This window comes from Oncorhynchus kisutch, unplaced genomic scaffold (genome assembly GCF_002021735.2).
Source record: "Oncorhynchus kisutch isolate 150728-3 unplaced genomic scaffold, Okis_V2 Okis01b-Okis20b_hom, whole genome shotgun sequence".
Taxonomy (NCBI): domain Eukaryota; kingdom Metazoa; phylum Chordata; class Actinopteri; order Salmoniformes; family Salmonidae; genus Oncorhynchus; species Oncorhynchus kisutch.
In genome coordinates, this window is record NW_022261978.1 from 12,656,569 (window position 1) to 12,681,469 (window position 24,901).

The 24,901-nt window shown below is 44.5% G+C and overlaps 3 protein-coding genes across 4 annotated transcripts in view; 1 reads left to right on the forward strand and 2 right to left on the reverse strand.

Annotated features, from left to right (window-relative positions):
* LOC109881938 (uncharacterized) overlaps positions 1 to 9,827 on the forward strand; it is a 70,381-nt gene extending 60,554 nt beyond the window's left edge. The window contains exons 55-63 of the mRNA XM_031811090.1: positions 927 to 1,017; positions 1,508 to 1,643; positions 1,851 to 2,041; positions 4,358 to 4,519; positions 4,610 to 4,746; positions 6,162 to 6,295; positions 7,456 to 7,550; positions 7,668 to 7,932; positions 8,068 to 9,827. Of these exons, the coding sequence (XP_031666950.1) occupies positions 927 to 1,017; positions 1,508 to 1,643; positions 1,851 to 2,041; positions 4,358 to 4,519; positions 4,610 to 4,746; positions 6,162 to 6,295; positions 7,456 to 7,550; positions 7,668 to 7,932; positions 8,068 to 8,156 (1,300 nt within the window). The 3' untranslated portion in view covers positions 8,157 to 9,827. The remainder of the gene's footprint in view (positions 1 to 926; positions 1,018 to 1,507; positions 1,644 to 1,850; positions 2,042 to 4,357; positions 4,520 to 4,609; positions 4,747 to 6,161; positions 6,296 to 7,455; positions 7,551 to 7,667; positions 7,933 to 8,067) is intronic.
* LOC116358884 (lipopolysaccharide-induced tumor necrosis factor-alpha factor homolog) lies at positions 9,788 to 15,624 on the reverse strand. Its single transcript, XM_031811170.1, has 4 exons — positions 15,521 to 15,624; positions 15,265 to 15,294; positions 14,759 to 14,891; positions 9,788 to 10,882 (listed from the first exon to the last, which is right to left on the reverse strand). The coding sequence occupies exons 2-4, from the start codon at positions 15,287 to 15,289 to the stop codon at positions 10,774 to 10,776; spliced, it is 267 nt and encodes an 88-aa protein (XP_031667030.1). The 5' UTR covers positions 15,290 to 15,294; positions 15,521 to 15,624; the 3' UTR covers positions 9,788 to 10,773.
* Positions 15,625 to 21,057: 5,433 nt separating this feature from the next.
* The window catches only part of LOC109881944 (thioredoxin domain-containing protein 11), a 30,248-nt gene continuing 26,404 nt past the window's right edge, over positions 21,058 to 24,901 (reverse strand). For both annotated transcript variants that reach the window (XM_031811188.1, XM_031811189.1), the window contains one exon: positions 21,058 to 23,204. In XM_031811188.1, coding sequence (XP_031667048.1) covers positions 22,619 to 23,204 — 586 coding nt within the window. In that variant the 3' untranslated portion in view covers positions 21,058 to 22,618. The remainder of the gene's footprint in view (positions 23,205 to 24,901) is intronic.

Sequence of the window (24,901 nt, forward strand, 5' to 3'; positions counted from 1 at the left end):
ATAGTTGAGTCTGTACTGTGAGAGTGGCCTGTCAACAGTATAGTTGAGTCTGTACTGTGAGAGTTTCCTGTTAACATTATAGTTGAGTCTGTACTGTGAGAGTGGCCTGTCAACAGTATAGTTGAGTCTGTACTGTGAGAGTTTCCTGTTAACATTATAGTTGAGTCTGTACTGTGAGAGTGGCCTGTCAACAGTATAGTTGAGTCTGTACTGTGAGAGTTTCCTGTTAACACTATAGTTGAGTCTGTACTGTGAGAGTTTCCTGTCAACAGTATAGTTGAGTCTGTACTGTGAGAGTGTCCTGTCAACAGTATAGTTGAGTCTGTACTGTGAGAGTTTCCTGTCAACAGTATAGTTGAGTCTGTACTGTGAGAGTTTCCCGTCAACAATATAGTTGAGTCTGTACTGTGAGAGTTTCCCATCAACAGTATAGTTGAGTCTGTACTGTGAGTGTCCTGTCAACAGTATAGTTGAGTCTGTACTGTGAGAGTGTCCTGTCAACAGTATAGTTGAGTCTGTACTGTGAGAGTGGCCTGTCAACAGTATAGTTGAGTCTGTACTGTGAGAGTTTCCTGTTAACACTATAGTTGAGTCTGTACTGTGAGAGTGTCCTGTCAACAGTATAGTTGAGTCTGTACTGTGAGAGTGTCCTGTCAACAGTATAGTTGAGTCTGTACTGTGAGAGTTTCCTGTTAACACTATAGTTGAGTCTGTACTGTGAGAGTGGCCTGTCAACAGTATAGTTGAGTCTGTACTGTGAGAGTTTCCTGTTAACATTATAGTTGAGTCTGTACTGTGAGAGTGGCCTGTCAACAGTATAGTTGAGTCTGTACTGTGAGAGTGTCCTGTCAACAGTATAGTTGAGTCTGTACTGTGAGAGTGTCCTGTCAACAGTATAGTTGAGTCTATACTGTGTGTTTCTCCAGACTCCCAGCTACCTGGAACAGAGAGACCCTGGACAACCTGGGCGTTCTACCTCTCTACCTGACATCCTCCTTCTACAAGAACTTCTCTAAGGTCACAAACCACTACATCTGGCTGAGTGTGTGTGTGTGTGTGTGTGTGTGTGTGTGTGTGTGTGTGTGTGTGTGTGTGTGTGTGTGTGTCTGTGTGCGTGTCTGTCTGTCTGTCTGTCTGTCTGTCTGTCTGTGTGTGTGTGTGTACGTGTGTGTCTGTCTGTCTGTCTGCCTGTGTGTGTGTGTGTGTGTGTGTGCGCGCATGCTGTGTGTGTGTGTGTGTGTCTGTGTGCGTGTCTGTCTGTCTGTCTGTCTGTGTGTGTGTGTACGTGTGTGTCTGTCTGTCTGTCTGCCTGTGTGTGTGTGTGTGCGCGCATGCTGTGTGTGTGTCTGTCTGTCTGTGTGTGTGTGTGTGTGTGTGTGTGTGTGTGTGTGTGTGTGTGTGCGCGCATGCTGTGTGTGTGTGTGTGTGTGTGTGTGTGTGTGTGTGTGTGTGTGTGTGTGTGTGTGTGTGTGTGTGTGTTTACAGGCTGTGTTGTGTTGTTCTCCAGAATGTAAAGGGCCAGTTCCTACAGTCATTCCTGAAGGTGCTGAGGAAGAATGGAACGTCCAGAGAGAAGAAGAGGAGGATGAAGACGGCTATCAGACAGTCCATCATCGACCAATCACAGTCCAAACGCTCCATAGGTGTGTCTACCCTGCACTAATATACCATTACTGTCTGTCTGTCTCTCTCCTCCCTCCTCCTGCTGAAAAGGGAATGTCTGTCTGTCTGTCTGTCTGTCTGTCTGTCTGTCTGTCTGTCCTCCCTCCTCCTGCTGAAGAGGGCATAACTGTCTGTCTGTCTGTCTGTCCATAGTGAGTGAATAACAGTACTCTCCTCCCTGTCCATAGTCAGTGAATGCACAGTGGGAAATATCACTCAGGTCACGATCAGTGAGAATACGTTCCCCTTCAACTATGAGACCGTGACCAAGTTCAACTGCTGCCTGACAGCCAAGACAGTCGTTGACAACCTGGACGCCATCACCGCCAAGGTGGACGACCTGGAATACCTTGAAGTGGTCCTGGCGAGACTCAGAGAGGTACTGTACGCTTTCAGACAAAGAGTCAACTTTATTCACCAAGTACATTAACACAGTCAGAATGATTCATAGTGATATGGTGCTGTTGGTGATAGACAACACAGTCAGAATGTTACCTGGTGATATGGTGCTGTTGGGGATAGACAACACAGTCAGAATGATTCATAGTGATATGGTGCTGTTGGTGATAGACAACACAGTCATAATGTTACCTGGTGATATGGTGCTGTTGGTGATAGACAACACAGTCAGAATGTTACCTGGTGATATGGTGCTGTTAGTGATAGACAACACAGTCAGAATGTTACCTGGTGATATGGTGCTGTTGGGGATAGACAACACAGTCAGAATGTTACCTGGTGATATGCTGCTGTTGGTGATAGACAACACAGTCAGAATGTTACCTGGTGATATGGTGCTGTTGGGGATAGACAACACAGTCAGAATATTACCTGGTGATATGAGGCTGTTGGTGATAGACAACACAGTCAGAATGTTACCTGGTGATATGGTGCTGTTGGGGATAGACAGCATTTAGAGACAGAATACAGGCAGGGGAGTTAACACAAAGTGAATTTACCTTATATACAAATAGGTATGTATAACATAGAGCTGTATAACATAGAGCTGTATAACATAGAGCTGTATAACATAGAGCTGTATAGCATAGAGCTGTATAACATAGAGCTGTATAACATAGAGCTGATTGAGGCGATGACTGGTTTTTATTGACTTATGTTATGGAGTATCGCTTGATTCACATGTACGGTACACACACATCTGACCTGATATAAATACATTATCATTACATCTGACCTGATATAAATACATTATCATTACATCTGACCTGATATCAAATCAAATCAAATTTATTTATATAGCCCTTCGTACATCAGCTGATATCTCAAAGTGCTGTACAGAAACCCAGCCTAAAACCCCAAACAGCAAGCAATGCAGGTGTAGAAGCACGGTGGCTAGGAAAAACTCCCTAGAAAGGCCAATACCTAGGAAGAAACCTAGAGAGGAACCAGGCTATGTGGGGTGGCCAGTCCTCTTCTGGCTGTGCCGGGTGGAGATTATAACAGAACATGGCCAAGATGTTCAAATGTTCATAAATGACCAGCATGGTCGAATAATAATAAGGCAGAACAGTTGAAACTGGAGCAGCAGCACAGTCAGGTGGAAGTTGAAACTGGAGCAGCAGCATGGCCAGGTGGACTGGGGACAGCAAGGAGTCATCATGTCAGGTAGTCCTGGGGCATGGTCCTAGGGCTCAGGTCAGTTGAAACTGGAACAGCAGCATGTATAAATACATACATTATCAATACATCTGACCTGATATAAATACATTATCAATACATCTGACCTGATATAAATACATTATCGTTACATCTGACCTGATATAAATACATTATCATTACATCTGGCCTGATATAAATACATACATTATCATTACATCTGACCTGATATAAATACATTATCATTACATCTGACCTGATATAAATACATTATCATTACATCTGACCTGATATAAATACATTATCATTACATCTGACCTGATATAAATACATACATTATCAATACATCTGACCTGATATAAATACATTATCAATACATCTGACCTGATATAAATACATTATCATTACATCTGACCTGATATAAATACATTATCATTACATCTGACCTGATATAAATACATTATCATTACATCTGACCTGATATAAATACATACATTATCATTACATCTGACCTGATGTAAAAAACATTATCATTCCATCTGACCTGATATAAATAAATACATTATCATTCCATCTGACCTGATATAAATAAATACATTATCATTACATCCGACCTGATGTAAATACATTATCACTACATCTGACCTGATATAAATAAATACAGTATCATTACATCTGACCTGATATAAATACATTATCATTACATCTGGCCTGATATAAATACATACATTATCATTACATCTGACCTGATTTAAAGACATTATCATTACATATGACCTGATATAAATACATTATCATTACATCTGAGCTGATCTAAAGACATTATCATTACATCTGACCTGATATAAATACATTATCATTACATCTGCCCTGGTTTAAAGACATTATCATTACATCTGACCTGATATAAATACATACATTATCATTACATTTGACCCGGTGTAACTACATTATCATCATGTCTGATTAACAGAGAGAATGTACAGATAGTATGACATGGGTGTTATGAAGCTTTATCCTCCTGTTAGATTATGTGACTGTACTTCCTGTTTCCTGTTTCCTGTGTCCCGCCCGTCAGGCCTACTCCGCAAACTCCACCATCCCAGAAGCGAAGGTGCAGGTTCTTGGGCCGGCTTCGCGCGTTGCCACTAACGCTGACATCACCATGTGGAACATCACCAAAATCGACACACTGTCAGCTCTGATGGACTCCTCCAATGGAAACTGGGATGCTGTTATGGTAGCCAGATATATTTGTCTGTCTGTCTGTCAAGTGATTAACCAATCAATCAGTCGGCCATTTACCAATCTATTCATGTCCCCCCTATAGGCGCAGGCCATCATCAGTAAGTACCTGAGTAACTCAGGAAATACTCTGGGCAGTGCCGAGCTCAACTCCATCGGAGGACCCAACCTGTGTTCACTAGACATCAGCCTCCTGAAGACCATTACACAGAGTAGCCTGAGGTAAGACCAAGAGGAGGACCCAACCTGTGTTCACTAGACACCAGCCTCCTGTAGCCTATAACACAGAGTAGCCTGAGGTAAGACCGAGAGGAGGACCCAACCTGTGTTCACTAGACACCAGCCTCCTATAGCCTATAACACAGAATAGCCTGAGGTAAGACCGAGAGGAGGACCCAACCTGTGTTCACTAGACACCAGTCTCCTGAAGACCATTACACAGAGTAGCCTGAGGTAAGACCGAGAGGAGGACCCAACCTGTGTTCACTAGACACCAGCCTCCTGTAGACCATTACACAGAGTAGCCTGAGGTAAGACCGAGAGGAGGACCCAACCTGTGTTCACTAGACACCAGCCTCCTGAAGACCATTACACAGAGTAGCCTGAGGTAAGACCGAGAGGAGGACCCAACCTGTGTTCACTAGACACCAGTCTGTGTCTTCTCCTGATCTACAGTATGAGGGACAATCAGACGGTTGTGTTGATGTGTGATGTCAGACGGTTGTGTTGACGTGTGATGTCAGACGGTTGTGTTGACGTGTGATGTCAGACGGTTGTGTTGATGTGTGATGTCAGATGGTTGTGTTGATGTGTGATGTCAGATGGTTGTGTTGATGTGATGTCAGATGGTTGTGTTGATGTGTGATGTCAGACAATAAGACGGTTGTGTTGACGTGTGATGTCAGACGATAAGACAGTTGTGTTGATGTGTGATGTCAGACGATAAGACGGTTGTGTTGATGTGTGATGTCAGACAATAAGACGGTTGTGTTGATGTGTGATGTCAGACAATAAGACGGTTGTGTTGATGTGTGATGTCAGACGGTTGTGTTGATGTGTGATGTCAGACGGTTGTGTTGATGTGTGATGTCAGATGGTTGTGTTGATGTGTGATGTCAGACAATAAGACGGTTGTGTTGATGTGTGATGTCAGACGGTTGTGTTGACGTGTGATGTCAGACGATAAGACGGTTGTGTTGATGTGTGATGTCAGATGGTTGTGTTGATGTGTGATGTCAGACAATAAGACGGTTGTGTTGACGTGTGATGTCAGACGATAAGATGGTTGTGTTGATGTGTGATGTCAGACGATAAGACGGTTGTGTTGACGTGTGATGTCAGACAGTTGTGTTGATGTGTGATGTCAGACAATAAGATGGTTGTGTTGACGTGTGATGTCAGACAATAAGACAGTTGTGTTGATGTGTGATGTCAGACAATAAGACGGCTGTGTTGATGTGTGATGTAAGACGGTTGTGTTGATGTGTGATGTCAGACAATAAGACGGCTGTGTTGACGTGTGATGTCAGACAATAAGACGTGTGTGTTGATGTGTGATGTCAGACAATAAGACGGTTGTGTTGACGTGTGATGCCAGACAATAAGACAGCTGTGTTATCTGTTTCACCGTGTTGCAGTAAGGCCAATGCCCTGACGGTGACCAACTGCAACATAATGAAGAAGAGAACGCTGTTCGTCATCGCTGAAGGGGCCTTCCAGAGCCGTAGTACTGTCTCTGCTACCTCCTACCAGCTAACACAGCCATACATAGGTACCTCCTACCAGCTAACACAGCCATGCATAGGTACCTCCTACCAGCTAACACAGCCATGCATAGGTACCTCCTACCAGCTAACACAGCCATGCATAGGTACCTCCTACCAGCTAACACAGCCATGCATAGGTACCTCCTACCAGCTAACACAGCCATACATAGGTACCTCCTACCAGCTAACACAGCCATACATAGGTACCTCCTACCAGCTAACACAGCCATACATAGGTACCTCCTACCAGCTAACACAGCCATACATAGGTACCTCCTACCAGCTAACACAGCCATACATAGGTACCTCCTACCAGCTAACACAGCCATACATAGGTACCTCCTACCAGCTAACACAGCCAAACATACATACATAACATACTTACAGTTGAAGTCGGAAGTTTAGATACGAGTCTACTCTGTCTGACCACTAGGTGGTGCTGACTCAGCCTACTCTGTCTGACCACTAGGTGGTGCTGACTCAGTCTACTCTGTCTGACCACTAGGTGGTGCTGACTCAGTCTACTCTGTCTGACCACTAGGTGGTGCTGACTCAGTCTACTCTGTCTGACCACTAGGTGGTGCTGACTCAGCCTACTCTGTCTGACCACTAGATGGTGCTTACTCATTCTACTCTCTGTCTGACCACTAGGTGGTGCTGACTCAGTCTACTCTGTCTGACCACTAGGTGGTGCTTACTCATTCTACTCTCTGTCTGACCACTAGGTGGTGCTGACTCAGCCTACTCTGTCTGACCACTAGGTGGTGCTGACAGTCTACTCTGTCTGACCACTAGGTGGTGCTTACTCATTCTACTCTCTGTCTGACCACTAGGTGGTGCTGACTCAGCCTACTCTGTCTGACCACTAGGTGGTGCTGACTCAGCCTACTCTCTGTCTGTCCACTAGGTGGTGCTGACTCAGCCTACTCTGTCTGACCACTAGGGGGTGCTGACTCAGCCTACTCTGTCTGTCCACTAGGTTGTGCTGACTCAGCCTACTCTGTCTGACCACTAGGGGGTGCTGGCTCAGCCTACTCTCTGTCTGTCCACTAGGTGGTGCTGACTCAGCCTACTCTGTCTGACCACTAGGGGGTGCTGGCTCAGCCTACTCTCTGTCTGTCCACTAGGTGGTGCTGACTCAGCCTACTCTCTGTCTGTCCACTAGGTGGTGCTGACTCAGCCTACGTCCAGCGTCTGTCCACCTCTAACATCAGTATGGACATGGACACTTTCATCAGCCTGGACCCTACTGTTATACAGGTGTGTATGTGTGTGCGTTTCTACCTACCTACCTACCTACCTACCTACCAACTTACCTGTCTGTCTGTCTGCCTGTCTGTCTGTCTGTCGTTATCCCCCTAACCCCTCCACCTTCAGACTCTGGGTGTGAGCCAGGTCAAAGGTCTGCTGGGTTCTAACCTGCCAGAGCTGAAGAGCTATGAGAACCAGAGCGCGGTCCGGACCTGGATCAGCACCCGTTTCCAGGCAGACCTGGACTATCTGGGGCTGGGTCTGAAGGGAGGCCAGGCTGACCCCATCACGGTTGGCGTGGGAACCATCATACTTCCTACCAGTGCAGGGGTAACTGGAGGAGCTGGGCCAGTCAACACCGTGGCTGGAGGAGCTGCTGCTACTACTACAGGTAAAACAGAACCGTTCCTTTTGATCTATGAAAGATCAGTGGGTTCTCTTTCATTTCTCTGTGAGCTCCGAGAGAGAGATTTATGATTTGAGGTTCAGTGAACGAAGTTATAATGTATGTTTTGTTTCTGTGTAGCGAGCGGCGGAGCGATCAACAGACCAACGTTCGGCCTACACCTTCTCCTCACCACTCTGTCCGTCGCTGTCCTGTACATTCTACACTGATTTAAACACTGATTTCAGAGATTTTATATTTCAGAGTGAGAGAGTTAACTGACTCCATAGCATCAAGTTGCATTTGGCTCAGACAGGGAAAAAGTTCTCAAACAGGAAACAAAAATGTATACATTTAGAGTCAGGTAGTGCCTTAGATATTGTAAATATCACTGAATACAAGGATATACTATCAAAAGACTATAAAACAATCTAGCACTTTAGTCACATCAATGTTTCTGCTCTGACAAGTTCTGCATTTTATTTAAGTGTATTCACTTTGTATGTTGTTCTGTCTTGGTGGTTGGAATGAAGTCTGTTCTGTCTTGGTGGTTGGAATGTTGTCTGTTCTGTCTTGGTGTTTGGAATGAAGTCTGTTCTGTCTTGGTGGTTGGAATGAAGTCTGTTCTGTCTTGGTGGTTGGAATGTTGTCTGTTCTGTCTTGGTGGTTGGAATGAAGTCTGTTCTGTCTTGGTGGTTGGAATGTTGTCTGTTCTGTCTTGGTGGTTGGAATGTTGTCTGTTCTGTCTTGGTGGTTGGAATGAAGTCTGTTCTGTCTTGGTGGTTGGAATGAAGTCTGTTCTGTCTTGGTGTTTGGAATGAAGTCTGTTCTGTCTTGGTGGTTGGAATGAAGTCTGCTCTGTCTTGGTGGTTGGAATGAAGTCTGTTCTGTCTTGGTGGTTGGAATGAAGTCTGTTCTGTCTTGGTGGTTGGAATGAAGTCTGTTCTGTCTTGGTGGTTGGAATGAAGTCTGTTCTGTCTTGGTGGTTGGAATGAAGTCTGTTCTGTCTTGGTGGTTGGAATGAAGTCTGTTCTGTCTTGGTGGTTGGAATGAAGTCTGTTCTGTCTTGGTGGTTGGAATGAAGTCTGTTCTGTCTTGGTGGTTGGAATGAAGTCTGTTCTGTCTTGGTGGTTGGAATGAAGTCTGTTCTGTCTTGGTGGTTGGAATGAAGTCTGTTCTGTCTTGGTGGTTGGAATGAAGTCTGTTCTGTCTTGGTGGTTGGAATGAAGTCTGTTCTGTCTTGGTGGTTGGAATGAAGTCTGTTCTGTCTTGGTGGTTGGAATGAAGTCTGTTCTGTCTTGGTGGTTGGAATGAAGTCTGTTCTGTCTTGGTGGTTGGAATGAAGTCTGTTCTGTCTTGGTGGTTGGAATGTACTATTTTCTGTCTTGGTGGCTGGAACGTTGTTTAAAGAATCATTTGTAGGGCTCTATTCAGTCTGTGTAGCCGAAAGGTCATTTCCTATTGAGCCAAGATCTGCAGCATTTACCATGAATGCAGTCTACGCTACGGGAACATGGTCTTTCAATTTTAAATGATGCTGGAACGCTGGACTTCCACGATGTGGATTGAATAGAGCCCTTTGTCTTTGCCTTCGGGTGAAAATATGAAGGTATTTCATTACATGACAAAGAAGTCTTGTGTTGGTGATGTCGTCTTTCTGGGACAGCCATTTTGTTTTTCTCAGGGTTAGTATCTCCAACACTTATCCACCGAGCCCAAACCCAATGTCATGACAACCAATTCCTCTAGTGCAGAATGATGATGTCATTAGAATGTCACTGTGCTTGTGTTCAGGTCAACTCAAACTGTTGTCTGTCTTCTCAATGCTGTCATTTTTATGATACTAAATAGCAGATGTTGAATGTATGATTTAATTAATAAAAATGTATATTATTACACAATCCCCCCCCCCCCAATTTTTTACATTTTATTTATAAAGAAATAAACAGCCTATGAACTAACAGCTGATAATTTAATAAAAAATGTTTTTCTACAAATTAACAAAATATTTTAGCGGTTGTGAAATGATTGTATTTTTCAGGGCTCAGTTTATTCCTAACAAACCAGTACAGTACTCAATCAGAAAGACTCACGGTGCTGCATTGAGACAATTATAGTAATATAACTTACAGATCATACAACAACCATCAAACCATGAATACTCACATTCTACATTGTCTATTTCTATGGCACTCATATTTTACCGTTGCCAAGGCAGCGGTGAACTGCATAGCAAGGGACAGGGCGGGATGGGATGGAACACTGTCAATGACAATTCAATTGTTCTATTGAGTTAAATCTAATTGAAATCGTACATTTTTGCCGTTGCCGAGGCAACGGTTAACTGCATAGCAGGAGACAGGGCGGGATGGGACGGAACACTGTCAATGACAACATTCTGTGACAGTTAAATTGTTCTATTGAGTTAAATCCAATTTAAGTCGTACATTTTTGCCGTTGCCAAGGCAACCGTTAACTGCATAGCAAGGGACAGGGCGGGATGGGATGGAACACTGTCACTGACAATTAAATTGTTATATTGAGTTAAATCTAAGTTAAGTCGTACATTTTTGCCGTTGCCAAGGCAACCGTTAACTGATAGCAAGGGAGAGGGCAGGAAGGAACGGAACACTGTCAATGACAACATTCTGTGACAGTTAAATTGTTCTATTGAGTTAAACTAATTGGTCTTTCAATCACGTGGTAGCCTGCTGTGCAGTACTACTGGGTGGAAGCTGAGAGAAACAACAGACTGTGTTGGAAGAGCAACTTGTCTCAGAAGACAAGACACAATGTTGTAGCTAGCTTCCCAAAAGACACGAGAGTCTCCTGCTGGTTATTATGGGCTTATAAGCGCTTATAAACCCCCAGGAGGGTCTTGCAGGAGGGACACGTGTGCTTGGCGTCTTTGAGCCTGTCGAAACAGAACGGGATGAGACAGCAACCCAGAACAAACCTGAGGAGGAACAACAACGGTCAAACATTGTATGGAGATGCATCTTAAGGCCTAAAAGGGATTTTATTTCACAATCACATAATCACAATCATCTTTTACCAGTTAAATGTAGACACAAATTAAATGCATTTTGTATAAAAATGTTTTCCAAAATATTGCATTCAAATATCTCATTAAATATAGTAAATGGCACTGTTTATCACAGTGCCATTTATCACAAATGCATTTCAACCTGAATGAAGTCAGCTTAAATATTTTGGTTTCATTTTGTTAAAACATTCCAGGCCCCGACTTGTCCAGAGCTGATTTTTATTTTATTTTTATTTCACCTTTATTTATTAACCAGGTAGGCTCACCAGGTAGGCTCACCAGGTAGGCTAACCAGGTAGGCTAACCTGGTAGGCTAACCTGGTAGGCTAACCAGGTAGGCTAACCAGGTAGGCTAACCTGGTAGGCTAACCTGGTAGGCTAACCTGGTAGGCTAACCTGGTAGGCTAACCAGGTAGGAGAACAAGTTCTCATTTACAACTGCGACCTGGCCAAGATAAAGCATAGCAATTCGACACACAGAGTTACACATGGAATAAACAAACATACAGTCAATAATACAGTAGAATAAAATTTAAAAAAAAGTCTATATACAGTGAGTGCAAATGAGGTAAGCTTCAATGCCATACAGCACTCCTTCCGTGGCCTCCAACTGCTCTTAAACGCTAGTAAAACCAAATGCATGCTTTTCAACCGGTCGCTGCCTGCACCCGCATGCCCGACTAGCATCACCACCCTGGATGGTTCCGACCTAGAATATGTGGACGTCTATAAGTACCTAGGTGTCTGGCTAGACTGCAAACTCTCCTTCCAGACTCATATCAAACATCTCCAATCGAAAATCAAATCAAGAGTCGGCTTTCTATTCCGCAACAAAGCCTCCTTCACTCACGCCGCCAAGCTTACCCTAGTAAAACTGACTATCCTACCGATCCTTGACTTCGGCGATCTCATCTACAAAATGGCTTCCAACACTCTACTCAGCAAACTGGATGCAGTTTATCACAGTGCCATCCGTTTTGTCACTAAAGCACCTTATACCACCCACCACTGCGACTTGTATGCTCTAGTCGGCTGGCCCTCGCTACATATTCGTCACCAGACCCACTGGCTCCAGGTCATCTACAAGTCCATGCTAGGTAAAGCTCCGCCTTATCTCAGCTCACTGGTCACGATGGCAACACCCATCCGTAGCACGCGCTCCAGCAGGTGTATCTCACTGATCATCCCTAAAGCCAACACCTCATTTGGCCGCCTTTCGTTCCAGTACTCTGCTGACTGGTTGGAGACTTTTATCTCCCTCACCAACTTCAAACATCAGCTATCTGAGCAGCTAACCGATCGCTGCAGCTGTACATAGTCTATTGGTAAATAGCCCACCCTTTTTCACCTACCTCATCCCCATACTGTTTTTATTTATTAACTTTTCTGCTCTTTTGCACACCAATATCTCTACCTGTACATGACCATCTGATCATTCATCACTCCAGTGTTAATCTGCAAAATTGTAATTATTTGCCTACCTCCTCATGCCTTTTGCACACATTGTATATAGACTCCCCCTTTGTTTTCTACTGTGTTGACTTGTTATTGACTTGTTAATTGTTTACTCCATGTGTAACTCTGTGTTGTTGTCTGCTCACACTGCTATGCTTTATCTTGGCCAGGTCGCAGTTGCAAATGAGAACTTGTTCTCAACTAGCCTACCTGGTTAAATAAAGGTGTTCTCAACTAGCCTACCTGGTTAAATAAAGGTGTTCTCAACTAGCCTACCTGGTTAAATAAAGGTGTTCTCAACTAGCCTACCTGGTTAAATAAAGGTGTTCTCAACTAGCCTACCTGGTTAAATAAAGGTGAAATAAAATAATAATAATAAATAAATAAAAAGGTAAGATAAGGGAGTTAAGTCAAAAAATAGGCCATGGCGGGGAAGTAATTACAATATGGCAATTAAACACTGGAATTGTGGGTAAATACTTATTCTGTCTATCTGTGAAGTACCAAAGTCGTAGGTCCCAAAAGAAAATGTTATCTAGAATAAACAATTGACCAACATTTCAACAATTCCCTCTGGGCCAAGTCTGGAGAAAACATCGAAGCATAACCTCACAACATGTGGTGAACGAAGAGGACTCTGAAGCTGAGAGAAATTAGCTTGGTTTGTGGGGAAAGAGTCTGACTTCCAGGAAATGGCAAATACACTGAAGACGACCAATTAGACCACCATTTAGACCACCATTTAGACAACCAAGTAGACCACCATTTAGACAACCAAGTAGACCACCATTTAGAACACCATTTAGACAACCAAGTAGACCACCATTTAGACGACCATTTAGACCACCAATTAGACGACCATTTAGACGACCAAATAGACGACCAAATAGACGACCAAATAGACCACCATTTAGACCACCCTTTAGACCACCATTTAGACAACCAAGTAGACCACCATTTAGACAACCAAGTAGACCACCATTTAGACCACCATTTAGACAACCAAGTAGACCACCATTTAGACAACCAAGTAGACCACCATTTAGACCACCATTTAGACCACCATTTAGACCACCAAGTAGACGACCATTTAGACGACCAAATAGACGACCAAATAGACGACCAAATAGACGACCAAATAGACGACCAAATAGACGACCAAATAGACCACCATTTAGAGCACCATTTAGACGACCAAATAGACCACCAAATAGACCACCAAATAGACCACCAAATAGACCACCATTTAGACCACCATTTAGACCACCATTTAGACCACCAAATAGATGACCAAATAGACGACCAAATAGACCACCAAATAGACCACCATTTAGACCACCATTTAGACCACCATTTAGACCACCATTTAGACCACCATTTAGACGACCAAATAGACGACCAAATAGACGACCAAATAGACGACCAAATAGACGACCAAATAGACCACCATTTAGACCACCATTTAGACCAACATTTAGACGACCAAATAGACCACCAAATAGACCACCATTTAGACCACCATTTAGACCACCATTTAGACCACCAAAGCCTAATTTACACCCAATCACAACCTCATCTAAGTAAGTTACGAAATATAGTCCAGTTTGTAACATTCCTTATGAAATGGGCTTTTATTCAATGATGTGTAATTTAATGTAGTGAGCTTTGAAACTGATTCATTCATAGATTTTTTTTTTTAATGACGGTAGTATGATAAACAAAAACAAATACATACATTTTCATCAAGTTTGACATTTGTTTGTTTATTTTGTGAAAATTACTAATATTAATGGATTGCAAAATTGCTAGATTGATGCCTGTGGTGCCTGACCTGAACCCACTGACAAACAGTAGGATTGGCTTTCACCCCACACACTACACACACACACTACACACACACCACATGCACACACACTACACACACACACACACACACACACACACACACACACACACTACACACACACTACACACACACCACATGCACACACACACTACATACACACTACACACACACACACTACACACACACTACACACACACTACACACACACACTACATACACACTACACACACACACTACATACACACACACACACACACTACACACACACACTACACACACACTACACACACACTACACACACACACACACACACACACACACACACACACACACTACATGCACACACACTACATGCACACACACACACACTACATACACACTACACACACACACACACACACACACACACACACTACATACACACTACACACACACACACACACACACACACACACTACACACCACACACACACTCTTGTACATACCCACAGAAGAAGAGTCCTCCACAGAAGAGGTAGGTGAGGACACCAGAGGAGAAGTCAACCTTAGTGACCACGGTCTGGTGACAGGTAGGACAGGTCATCTGGACAGGACTGTCCCCAAACGCACCGATGGCCACTGGAGGAGGGGGAGAGGGGGGGGAGTATTAGTTCATTCTCTAATGCATTAATATGTTAATTCATTCATTCCTACAGTACCTCAAAGCATGGCTTCATTCATTTATCAATTCATCCATTAAATTCATTCATTCATCCATCCATTCATTATTTACTTTCTTCCAACTTGTCTGTCCACTGAAAACACATGGCTGTTTAACTTCCTTTATAGCATGGCTTCATTCATCCATCTGTCCACTGAAAACACACGGCTGTTTAACTTCCTTTATAGCATGACTTCATTCATCCATCTGTCCACTGAAAACACACGGCTATTTAACTTCCTTTATAGTTAACAAGAGTTTCCACTCAACCCAAAGTACAGTAGGACATACCAACAGGCACCTGGACGTTGGCCATCCTCCCTGAGAGGAAAGAGAGTTGAGTAACACTATATACTACTATATATATATAGTACTAACAGAGAACACACAGCAAGACGTACAATATACTAATGGAAAACTCAACAAATGCTGATAGAGAAAACATTCAAACATTCAAACTACTAATAAAAGTTTAAATTAAATTAAGATTACATTTTTCATCATTACTTTTCCAATAACAGACACATAATCTCTTACAAGTACTTACCGATCTGCTGTAAGGGAGAGTCTTACCGATCTGCTGGTCCAAAAGGAGTCTGTTACTGTTCTACTACTCAGTAACACAGGAGGGTGAACAGAGTCAGTAGCCGGACCCGCCCATCCTACCAAACAGCCTATCCTGTTATCTACTGTCCTGTCTCCTACCAAACAGCCTATACTGCTATCTACTGTCCTGTCTCCTACCAAACAGCCTATCCTGCTATCTACTGTCCTGTCTCCTACCAAACAGCCTATACTGTTATCTACTGTACCCTGTCTCCTACCAAACATCCTATACTGCTATCTACTGTCCTGTCTCCTACCAAACAGCCTATCCTGCTATCTACTGTCCTGTCTCCTACCAAACAGCCTATCCTGTTATCTACTGTCCTGTCTCCCAAACAGCCTATCCTGTTATCTACTGTACCCTGCCCCTGTCTCCTACCTATACTGCTATTCAAGTTATCGTTACTCATTGTGTATAGAGCCAAGTTATCGTTCCTCAGTGTGTATAGAGCCAAGTTATCATTCCTCATGGTGTATAGAGCCAAGTTATCGTTCCTCATTGTGTATAGAGCCAAGTTATCGTTCCTCAGTGTGTATAGAGCCAAGTTTTGGTTACTCATTGTGTATAGAGCCAAGTTATCATTCCTCATTGTGTATAGAGCCATGTTATCATTCCTCATTGTGTATAGAGCCAGGTTATCGTTACTCATTGTGTATAGAGCCAAGTTATGGTTACTCATTGTGTATAGAGCCAAGTTATGGTTACTCATTGTGTATAGAGCCAAGTTATCGTTACTCATTGCGTATTGAGCCAAGTTATCATTACTCAGTGTGTGTAGAGCCAAGTTATCGTTACTCAGTGCGTATAGAGCCAAGTTATCATTACTCAGTGTGTGTAGAGCCAAGTTATCATTACTCAGTGTGTGTAGAGCCAAGTTATCATTACTCAGTGTGTATAGAGCCAAGTTATCGTTCCTCATGGTGTATAGAGCCAAGTTATCATTACTCATTGTGTATAGAGCCAAGTTATCATTACTCAGTGTGTATAGAGCCAAGTTATCGTTCCTCATGGTGTATAGAGCCAAGTTATCATTACTCATTGTGTATAGAGCCAAGTTATCATTACTCAGTGTGTATAGAGCCAAGATATCGATCCTCATTGTGTATAGAGCCAAGTTATCGATCCTCATTGTGTGTAGAGCCAAGTTATCGTTACTCATCATGTTTCATATTATTAGTGATAGTATTCTTCTAGTATTTCTCTCTGCATTGTTGGGACGGGCCTGTAAACATTTCACTGTTACTCTACACCTGTTTAAGAAGCATGTGACAAATAACATTAGATTTGATCTAAAATAGCACCCTATTCCCTCTATAGTCCACTACTTTAGACCAGAGCCTCATGGCACCCTATTCCCTCTATAGTCCACTACTTTAGACCAGAGCCTTATGGCACCCTATTCCCTCTATAGTCCACTACTTTAGACCAGAGCCTCATGGAACCCTATTCCCTCTATAGTCCACTACTTTAGACCAGAGCCTTATAGCACCCTATTCCCTCTATAGTCCACTACTTTAGACCAGAGCCTTATGGCACCCTATTCCCTCTATAGTCCATTACTTTAGACCAGAGCCTTATGGCACCCTATTCCCTCTATAGTCCACTACTTTAGACCAGAGCCTTATGGCACCCTATTCCCTCTATAGTCCACTACTTTAGACCAGAGCCTCATGGCACCCTATTCCCTCTATAGTCCACTACTTTAGACCAGAGCCTTATGGCACCCTATTCCCTCTATAGTCCACTACTTTAGACCAGAGCCTTATGGCACCCTATTCCCTCTATAGTCCACTACTTTAGACCAGAGCCTCATGGCACCCTATTCCCTCTATAGTCCACTACTTTAGACCAGAGCCTCATGGCACCCTATTCCCTCTATAGTCCACTACTTTAGACCAGAGCCCTTAGGATTCCATTTCAGACGCAATCAGCCAGGTATATCTGTCCCATCAATCACCTGAGAACCATCTCCCCTCACAATCAGCCAGGTATGTCTGTTCCATCAACCACCTGAGAACCACCACACCTCACAATCAGCCAGGTATGTCTGTCCCATCCATCACACCTCCCAATCAGCCAGGTATGTCTGTCCCTTCCACCACACCTCCCAATCAGCCAGGTATGTGTGGATCAGCCCATACAGTGAGTCCATACATCGTTGGCATAGTTACTGCTTCAGTATGGATGGAGTTGAAGGGGACAATCAGCAGCCTTTTCATCATCTTGTAGGGTTTTTACACTTTGATTGAACAACGGACTGAAAAGGAGGAGCAGGTACAGCGAACTGTTGGGATGTTTATCTCAGTGTTACAGATGACGAGAGAAGAGCTAACGGACTGAAGGGGAGCAGGTACAGTGAACCATTGGGATGTTTATCTCAGTGTTACAGATGACGAGAGAGAAGAGCTAATGGACTGAAGAGGAGCAGGTACAGTGAACCATTGGGATGTTTATCTCAGTGTTACAGATGACGAGAGAGAAGAGCTAACGGACTGAAGGGGAGCAGGTACAGCGAACTGTTGGGATGTTTATCTCAGTGTTACAGATGACGAGAGAGAAGAGCTAACGGACTGAAGAGGAGCAGGTACAGTGAACCATTGGGATGTTTATCTCAGTGTTACAGATGACGAGAGAGAAGAGCTAGCGGACTGAAGGGGAGCAGGTACAGCGAACAGTTGGGATGTTTATCTCAGTGTTAGAGATGACGAGAGAAGAGCTAACGGACTGAAGAAGAGGAGCAGGTACAGCGAACTGTTGGGATGTTTATCTCAGTGTTACAGATGACGAGAGAGAAGAGCTAACGGACTGAAGGGGAGCAGGTACAGCGAACAGTTGGGATGTTTATCTCAGTGTTACAGATGACGAGAGAAGAGCTAATGGACTGAAGAAGAGGAGCAGGTACAGCGAACTGTTGGGATGTTTATCTCAGTGTTACAGATGACGAGAGAGAAGAGCTAAAGGGCTGAAGGGGAGCAGGTACAGCGAACTGTTGGGATGTTTATCTCAGTGTTACAGATGACGAGAGAAGAGCTAACGGACTGAAGGGGAGCAGGTACAGTGAACCATTGGGATGTTTATCTCAGTGTTACAGATGACGAGAGAAGAGCTAACGGACTGAAGAGGAGCAGGTACAGCGAACTGTTGGGATGTTTCTCAGTGTTACAGATGACGAGAGAGAAGAGCTAACGGACTGAAGGGGAGCAGGTACAGCGAACAGTTGGGATGTTTATCTCAGTGTTACAGATGACGAGAGAAGAGCTAACGGACTGAAGAAGAGGAGCAGGTACAGCGAACTGTTGGGATGTTTATCTCAGTGTTACAGATGACGAGAGAAGAGCTAACGGACTGAAGGGGAGCAGGTACAGCGAACTGTTGGGATGTTTATCTCAGTGTTACAGATGACGAGAGAAGAGCTAACGGACTGAAGGGGAGCAGGTACAGTGAACCATTGGGATGTTTATCTCAGTGTTACAGATGACGAGAGAGAAGAGCTAACGGACTGAAGGGGAGCAGGTACAGCGAACTGTTGGGATGTTTATCTCAGTGTTACAGATGACGAGAGAGAAGAGCTAACGGACTGAAGGGGAGCAGGTACAGCGAACCGTTGGGATGTTTATCTCAGTGTTACAGATGACGAGAGAAGAGCTAACGGACTGAAGGGGAGCAGGTACAGTGAACCATTGGGATGTTTATCTCAGTGTTACAGATGACGAGAGAGAAGAGCTAACGGACTGAAGGGGAGCAGGTACAGCGAACTGTTGGGATGTTTATCTCAGTGTTACAGATGACGAGAGAGAAGAGCTAACGGACTGAAGGGGAGCAGGTACAGCGAACAGTTGGGATGTTTATCTCAGTGTTACAGATGACGAGAGAAGAGCTAACGGACTGAAGAAGAGGAGCAGGTACACCGAACTGTTGGGATGTTTATCTCAGTGTTACAGATGACGAGAGAGAAGGGCTAACGGACTGAAGGGGAGCAGGTACAGCGAACTGTTGGGATGTTTATCTCAGTGTTACAGATGACGAGAGAAGAGCTAACGGACTGAAAAGGAGGAGCAGGTACAGCGAACTGTTGGGATGTTTATCTCAGTGTTACAGATGACGAGAGAAGAGCTAACGGACTGAAAAGGAGGAGCAGGTACAGCGAACTGTTGGGATGTTTATCTCAGTGTTACAGATGACGAGAGAAGAGCTAACGGACTGAAAAGGAGGAGCAGGCACAGCGAACTGTTGGGATGTTTATCTCAGTGTTACAGATGACGAGAGAGAAGAGCTAACGGACTGAAGGGGAGCAGGTACAGCGAACCGTTGGGATGTTTAGAAGTGTTTGAACTGAAGAAGTGAAACCTTCTCTGGGCTGAAATGAGCAGCACGTGTTCTCAGGGTGCAGAACCAGGTTACGCTGATAGCGTTCAGACCCACCCACCCAACACACACCCACCCAACACACACACAGAGACACGCCAGGTCATGAGAATCCAGCCACCTCTCAGGAAGTCATGTACCCAATCATCTAATGAAACATTATCCACCCTGAGGAAGTCATGTGCCCAATCATCTAATGAAACATTATCCTTCCTCAGCATATTTTCTGCGCCAATGATTGTATGTATGTATGTATGTATGTATGTATGTATGTATGTATAGTGTAATACTGGCAAACTGATTTCACAGACATGTGGGGCCCTCTACTGTCCATATTGACAAGGTGATTGTATGTATGTATGTATAGTATATCACTGGTAAACTGGTTTCACAGACATGTGGGGCCCTCTACTGTCCATATTGACAAGTTTCTACTCAGATACAAGGGATTCTTTAAGCAGACAATATGCAGGAAAATAACTGACATACTGAAGGTTGGAGCGAAGTAGGAGGGGCTGAACCAACGTCAGACGAGATGCAACCAGCAATCCCATTGGCTGTCGAGGTGCAACCAGCAATCCCATTGGCTGGCGAGGTGCAACCAGCAATCCTATTGGCTGTCGAGGTGCAACCGGCAATCCTATTGGCTGTCGAGGTGCAACCGGCAATCCTATTGCCTGTCGAGGTGCAACCGGCAATCCTATTGGCTGTCGAGGTGCAACCGGCAATCCTATTGGCTGTCGAGGTGCAACCGGCAATCCTATTGGCTGTCGAGGTGCAACCGGCAATCCTATAGGCTGTCGAGGTGCAACCAGCAATCCTATTGGCTGTCGAGGTGCAACCAGCAATCCTATTGGCTGTCGAGGTGCAACCAGCAATCCTATTGGCTGTCGAGGTGCAACCAGCAATCCTATTGGCTGTCGAGGTGCAACCAGCAATCCTATTGGTTGTCGAGGTGCAACCAGCAATCCTATTGGCTGTCAAGGTGCAACCAGCAATCCTATTGGCTGTCAAGGTGCAACCAGCAATCCTATTGGCCGTCAGGTGAATGACAATGCATCTCGATTCTAACGGTGAGCGAGTCTGAAGAAAACGAGTAATACACAACACGGTTGATTAAATTAAAACATTTTTAATCAGTAAAAATCTGTTCAATATTTGACATGTAAAACAGCTGCATCTTCTCTTTTCCTGAATTAACATAGAAAGACATTTTTAGCGATTCTTGTAAAAATAGATTAATTTAACAAAAAGAAACAAACAAAATGCACATTCTCTCTGGAGAAATCACTTGGTGCTCCTTGGAAAAAAAGAAAAAAAAAACTGGCTTCAGAAGACAGCTTCTCACTACTAAACTCACCTAGGGTATATGTCCCAAATGGTACCCTATTAGCTAGACTAGCACTGCATCGAGAATAGGGTGCCATTTGAGACGTATTTCTAGTGTTCATCGGCCCATTGGGCTTATTCCATTTCTTGTCGTTCCATGTCACTTGCCCATTTGACTTGTATTTGTGTCTCTCTGTGACGAGGCTGGTCGCTCCTCTCTGACCTCACTGGGTAGAACCTTCTCCCGGACCACTAGCCCTTATGGATTCTAGAGTTGGCATTATGACTGGACATTCTAGAGTGTTACACACATTCTAAAGTCCGAAGCTTAGAGACGTCATCAACAACACTCTGCATTCTCTGTAGTATCATCTCCTTTCTTTCCTCGTCTCTCTCTGGTCCCAGAGGACATCCTACGCTACATGGTTCTAAAGCTGCTGTGTCCATGTCGTGTTCCCTCCTTCCACTAGGAGAGCATTATGAAGCTGCTGTGTCTATGTCGTGTTCCCTCCTTCCACTAGGAGAGCATTATGAAGCTGCTGTGTCCATGTCGTGTTCCCTCCTTCCACTAGGAGAGCATTATAAAGCTGCTGTGTCCATGTCGTGTTCTCTCCTTCCACTAGGAGAGCATTATAAAGCTGCTGTGTCCATGTCATGTTCTCTCCTTCCACTAGGAGAGCATTATGAAGCTGCTGTGTCTATGTCATGTTCTCTCCTTCCACTAGGAGAGCATTATAAAGCTGCTGTGTCCATGTCATGTTCTCTCCTTCCACTAGGAGAGCATTATAAAGCTGCTGTGTCCATGTCATGTTCTCTCCTTCCACTAGGAGAGCATTATAAAGCTGCTGTGTCCATGTCATGTTCTCTCCTTCCACTAGGAGAGCATTATAAAGCTGCTGTGTCCATGTCGTGTTCCCTCCTTCCACTAGGAGAGCATTATAAAGCTGCTGTGTCCATGTCGTGTTCCCTCCTTCCACTAGGAGAGCATTATGAAGCTGTGGTTCCTCTGGTCTCGCTCCTCCTCTACTCCCGCCATCTGTCAGGGCCCCCCATAGTACCTCCTCTTTCTTCTAGGGGGAGGTGTCAAGAGGCTGTGATTCATCAGCGGTTTCCGTTCTACCAGCATTACTTGGCATGACATGCCCCTTCATCAAGAGGCCATATAACTCCTCCTCCTCCCCTGTCTCCTCCTCCTCCCATGTCTCCTCCTCCACTGTCTCCTCCATGTCTCCTCCTCCTCCCCTGTCTCCTCCTCCTCCTTCTCCACTGTCTCCTCCTCCTCCCCTGTCTCCCTGGCTCTCAGGGCTCCCAGTAAAACCCTCAGCAGGGTATTCTCCTCCCCCGTCAAGAGGCCATATAACTCCTCTCCTCCTCTGTCTCCTCATCCTCCTCCCCTGTCTCCTCCCCAGTCTCTTCCTCCTCCCCTCTCTCCTCCCCCGTCTCTTCCTCCTCCCCTCTCTCTGTCTCCCTGGCTCTCAGAGCTCCCAGTAAAACCCTCAGCAGCGTATTCTCAGTGAGAAGGTTCTCTGATGCGTCCGCTAGTTCCTGTAGTCTCCTGACCGCCTCCCCTAACTGACGACTCTTCTCCTTGTGCTGCTCCACTAGGCTCAGCCTCTCGCGCTGCAGCTCGCCATTCTGGGACTGCAGCAGTGCATTGTGGGTCTCCAGGGCCACGGCGTGGAAGGATAACCGCCGGTTGTCTCGCCACAGCTGGGCCAGTTGGTTGGAGAGGCGCTGGCGTGCACGATGTAATGTCTGGACTTCTCCTTGTAGAGCGCGGAACTCCGCCTTGAGGAGAATGTGAGGGTGAGGGTCGGATCCGTCTGCTTTCATTGGCTGGTGGGCGGAGTCGGAGTGCTTCAGGATGAAGCGTAATAGGGTGGGGAGAGTGATGGGCGTGTCCTCCGGGAACTTGACGGACAGGTGTTTCCTAAGAGACGAAGAGAGTCAGGAAGTAACATTAGATTAGTTAGTCTAACTAAATGAGGCATGAGAGGCTGTGGGAAATCTTTCATATTAGTGAATCATAGACAACAGGTTTTGTTTCGTACACAGAGAACAGTGTATTCAACAACAGGTCTTGTTAAGTACACAGAGAACAGTGTATTCAACAACAGTCTAAGCAGGTCATGTACATACAGGGGTGTGTTTTCTGTCTTACCTGTGTCTGAGGAAGAGGAGGACAGGTATGTGTTCTGTCTTACCTGTGTCTGGGGAAGAGGAGGACAGGTATGTGTTCGGTCTTACCTGTGTCTGAGGAAGAGGAGGACAGGTACAGTGCCTTGCGAAAGTATTTCGGCCCCCTTGAACTTTGCGACCTTTTGCCACATTTCAGGCTTCAAACATAAAGATATAAAACTGTATTTTTTTGTGAAGAATCAACAACAAGTGGGACACAGTCATGAAGTGAAACTTTTTTAACAAATCAAAAACTGAAAAATTGGGCGTGCAAAATTATTCTGCCCCTTTACTTTCAGTGCAGCAAACTCTCTCCAGAAGTTCAGTGAGGATCTCTGAATGATCCAATGTTGACCAAAATGACTAATGATGATAAATACAATCCACCTGTGTGTAATCAAGTCTCCATATAAATGCACCTGCACTGTGATAGTCTCAGAGGTCCGTTAAAAGCGCAGAGAGCATCATGAAGAACAAGGAACACACCAGGCAGGTCCGAGATACTGTTGTGAAGAAGTTTAAAGCCGGATTTGGATACAAAACATCCCAAGGAGCACTGTGCAAGCGATAATATTGAAATGGAAGGAGTATCAGACCACTGCAAATCTACCAAGACCTGGCCGTCCCTATAAACTTTCAGCTCATACAAGGAGAAGACTGATCAGAGATGCAGCCAAGAGGCCCATGATCACTCTGGATGAACTGCAGAGATCTACAGCTGAGGTGGGAGACTCTGTCCATAGGACAACAATCAGTCGTATATTGCACAAATCTGGCCTTTATGGAAGAGTGGCAAGAAGAAAGCCATTTCTTAAAGATATCCATAAAAAGTGTCGTTTAAAGTTTGCCACAAGCCACCTGGGAGACACATCAAACATGTGGAAGAAGGTGCTCTGGTCAGATGAAACCAAAATTGAACTTTTTGGCAACAATGCAAAACGTTATGTTTGGCGTAAAAGCAACACAGCTCATCACCCTGAACACATCATCCCCACTGTCAAACATGGTGGTGGCAGCATCATGGTTTGGGCCTGCTTTTCTTCAGCAGGGACAGGGAAAATGGTTCAAATTGATGGGAAGATGGATGGAGCCAAATACAGGACCATTCTGGAAGAAAACCTGATGGAGTCTGCAAAAGACCTGAGACTGGGACGGAGATTTGTCTTCCAACAAGACAATGATCCAAAACATAAAGCAAAATCTACAATTGAATGGTTCAAAAATAAACATATCCAGGTGTTAGAATGGCCAAGTCAAAGTCCAGACCTGAATCCAATCGAGAGTCTGTGGAAAGAACTGAAAACTGCTGTTCACAAATGCTCTCCATCCAACCTCACTGAGCTCGAACTGTTTTGCAAGGAGGAATGGGAAAAAATGTCAGTCTCTCGATGTGCAAAACTGATAGAGACATACCCCAAGCGACTTACAGCTGTAATCGCAGCAAAAGGT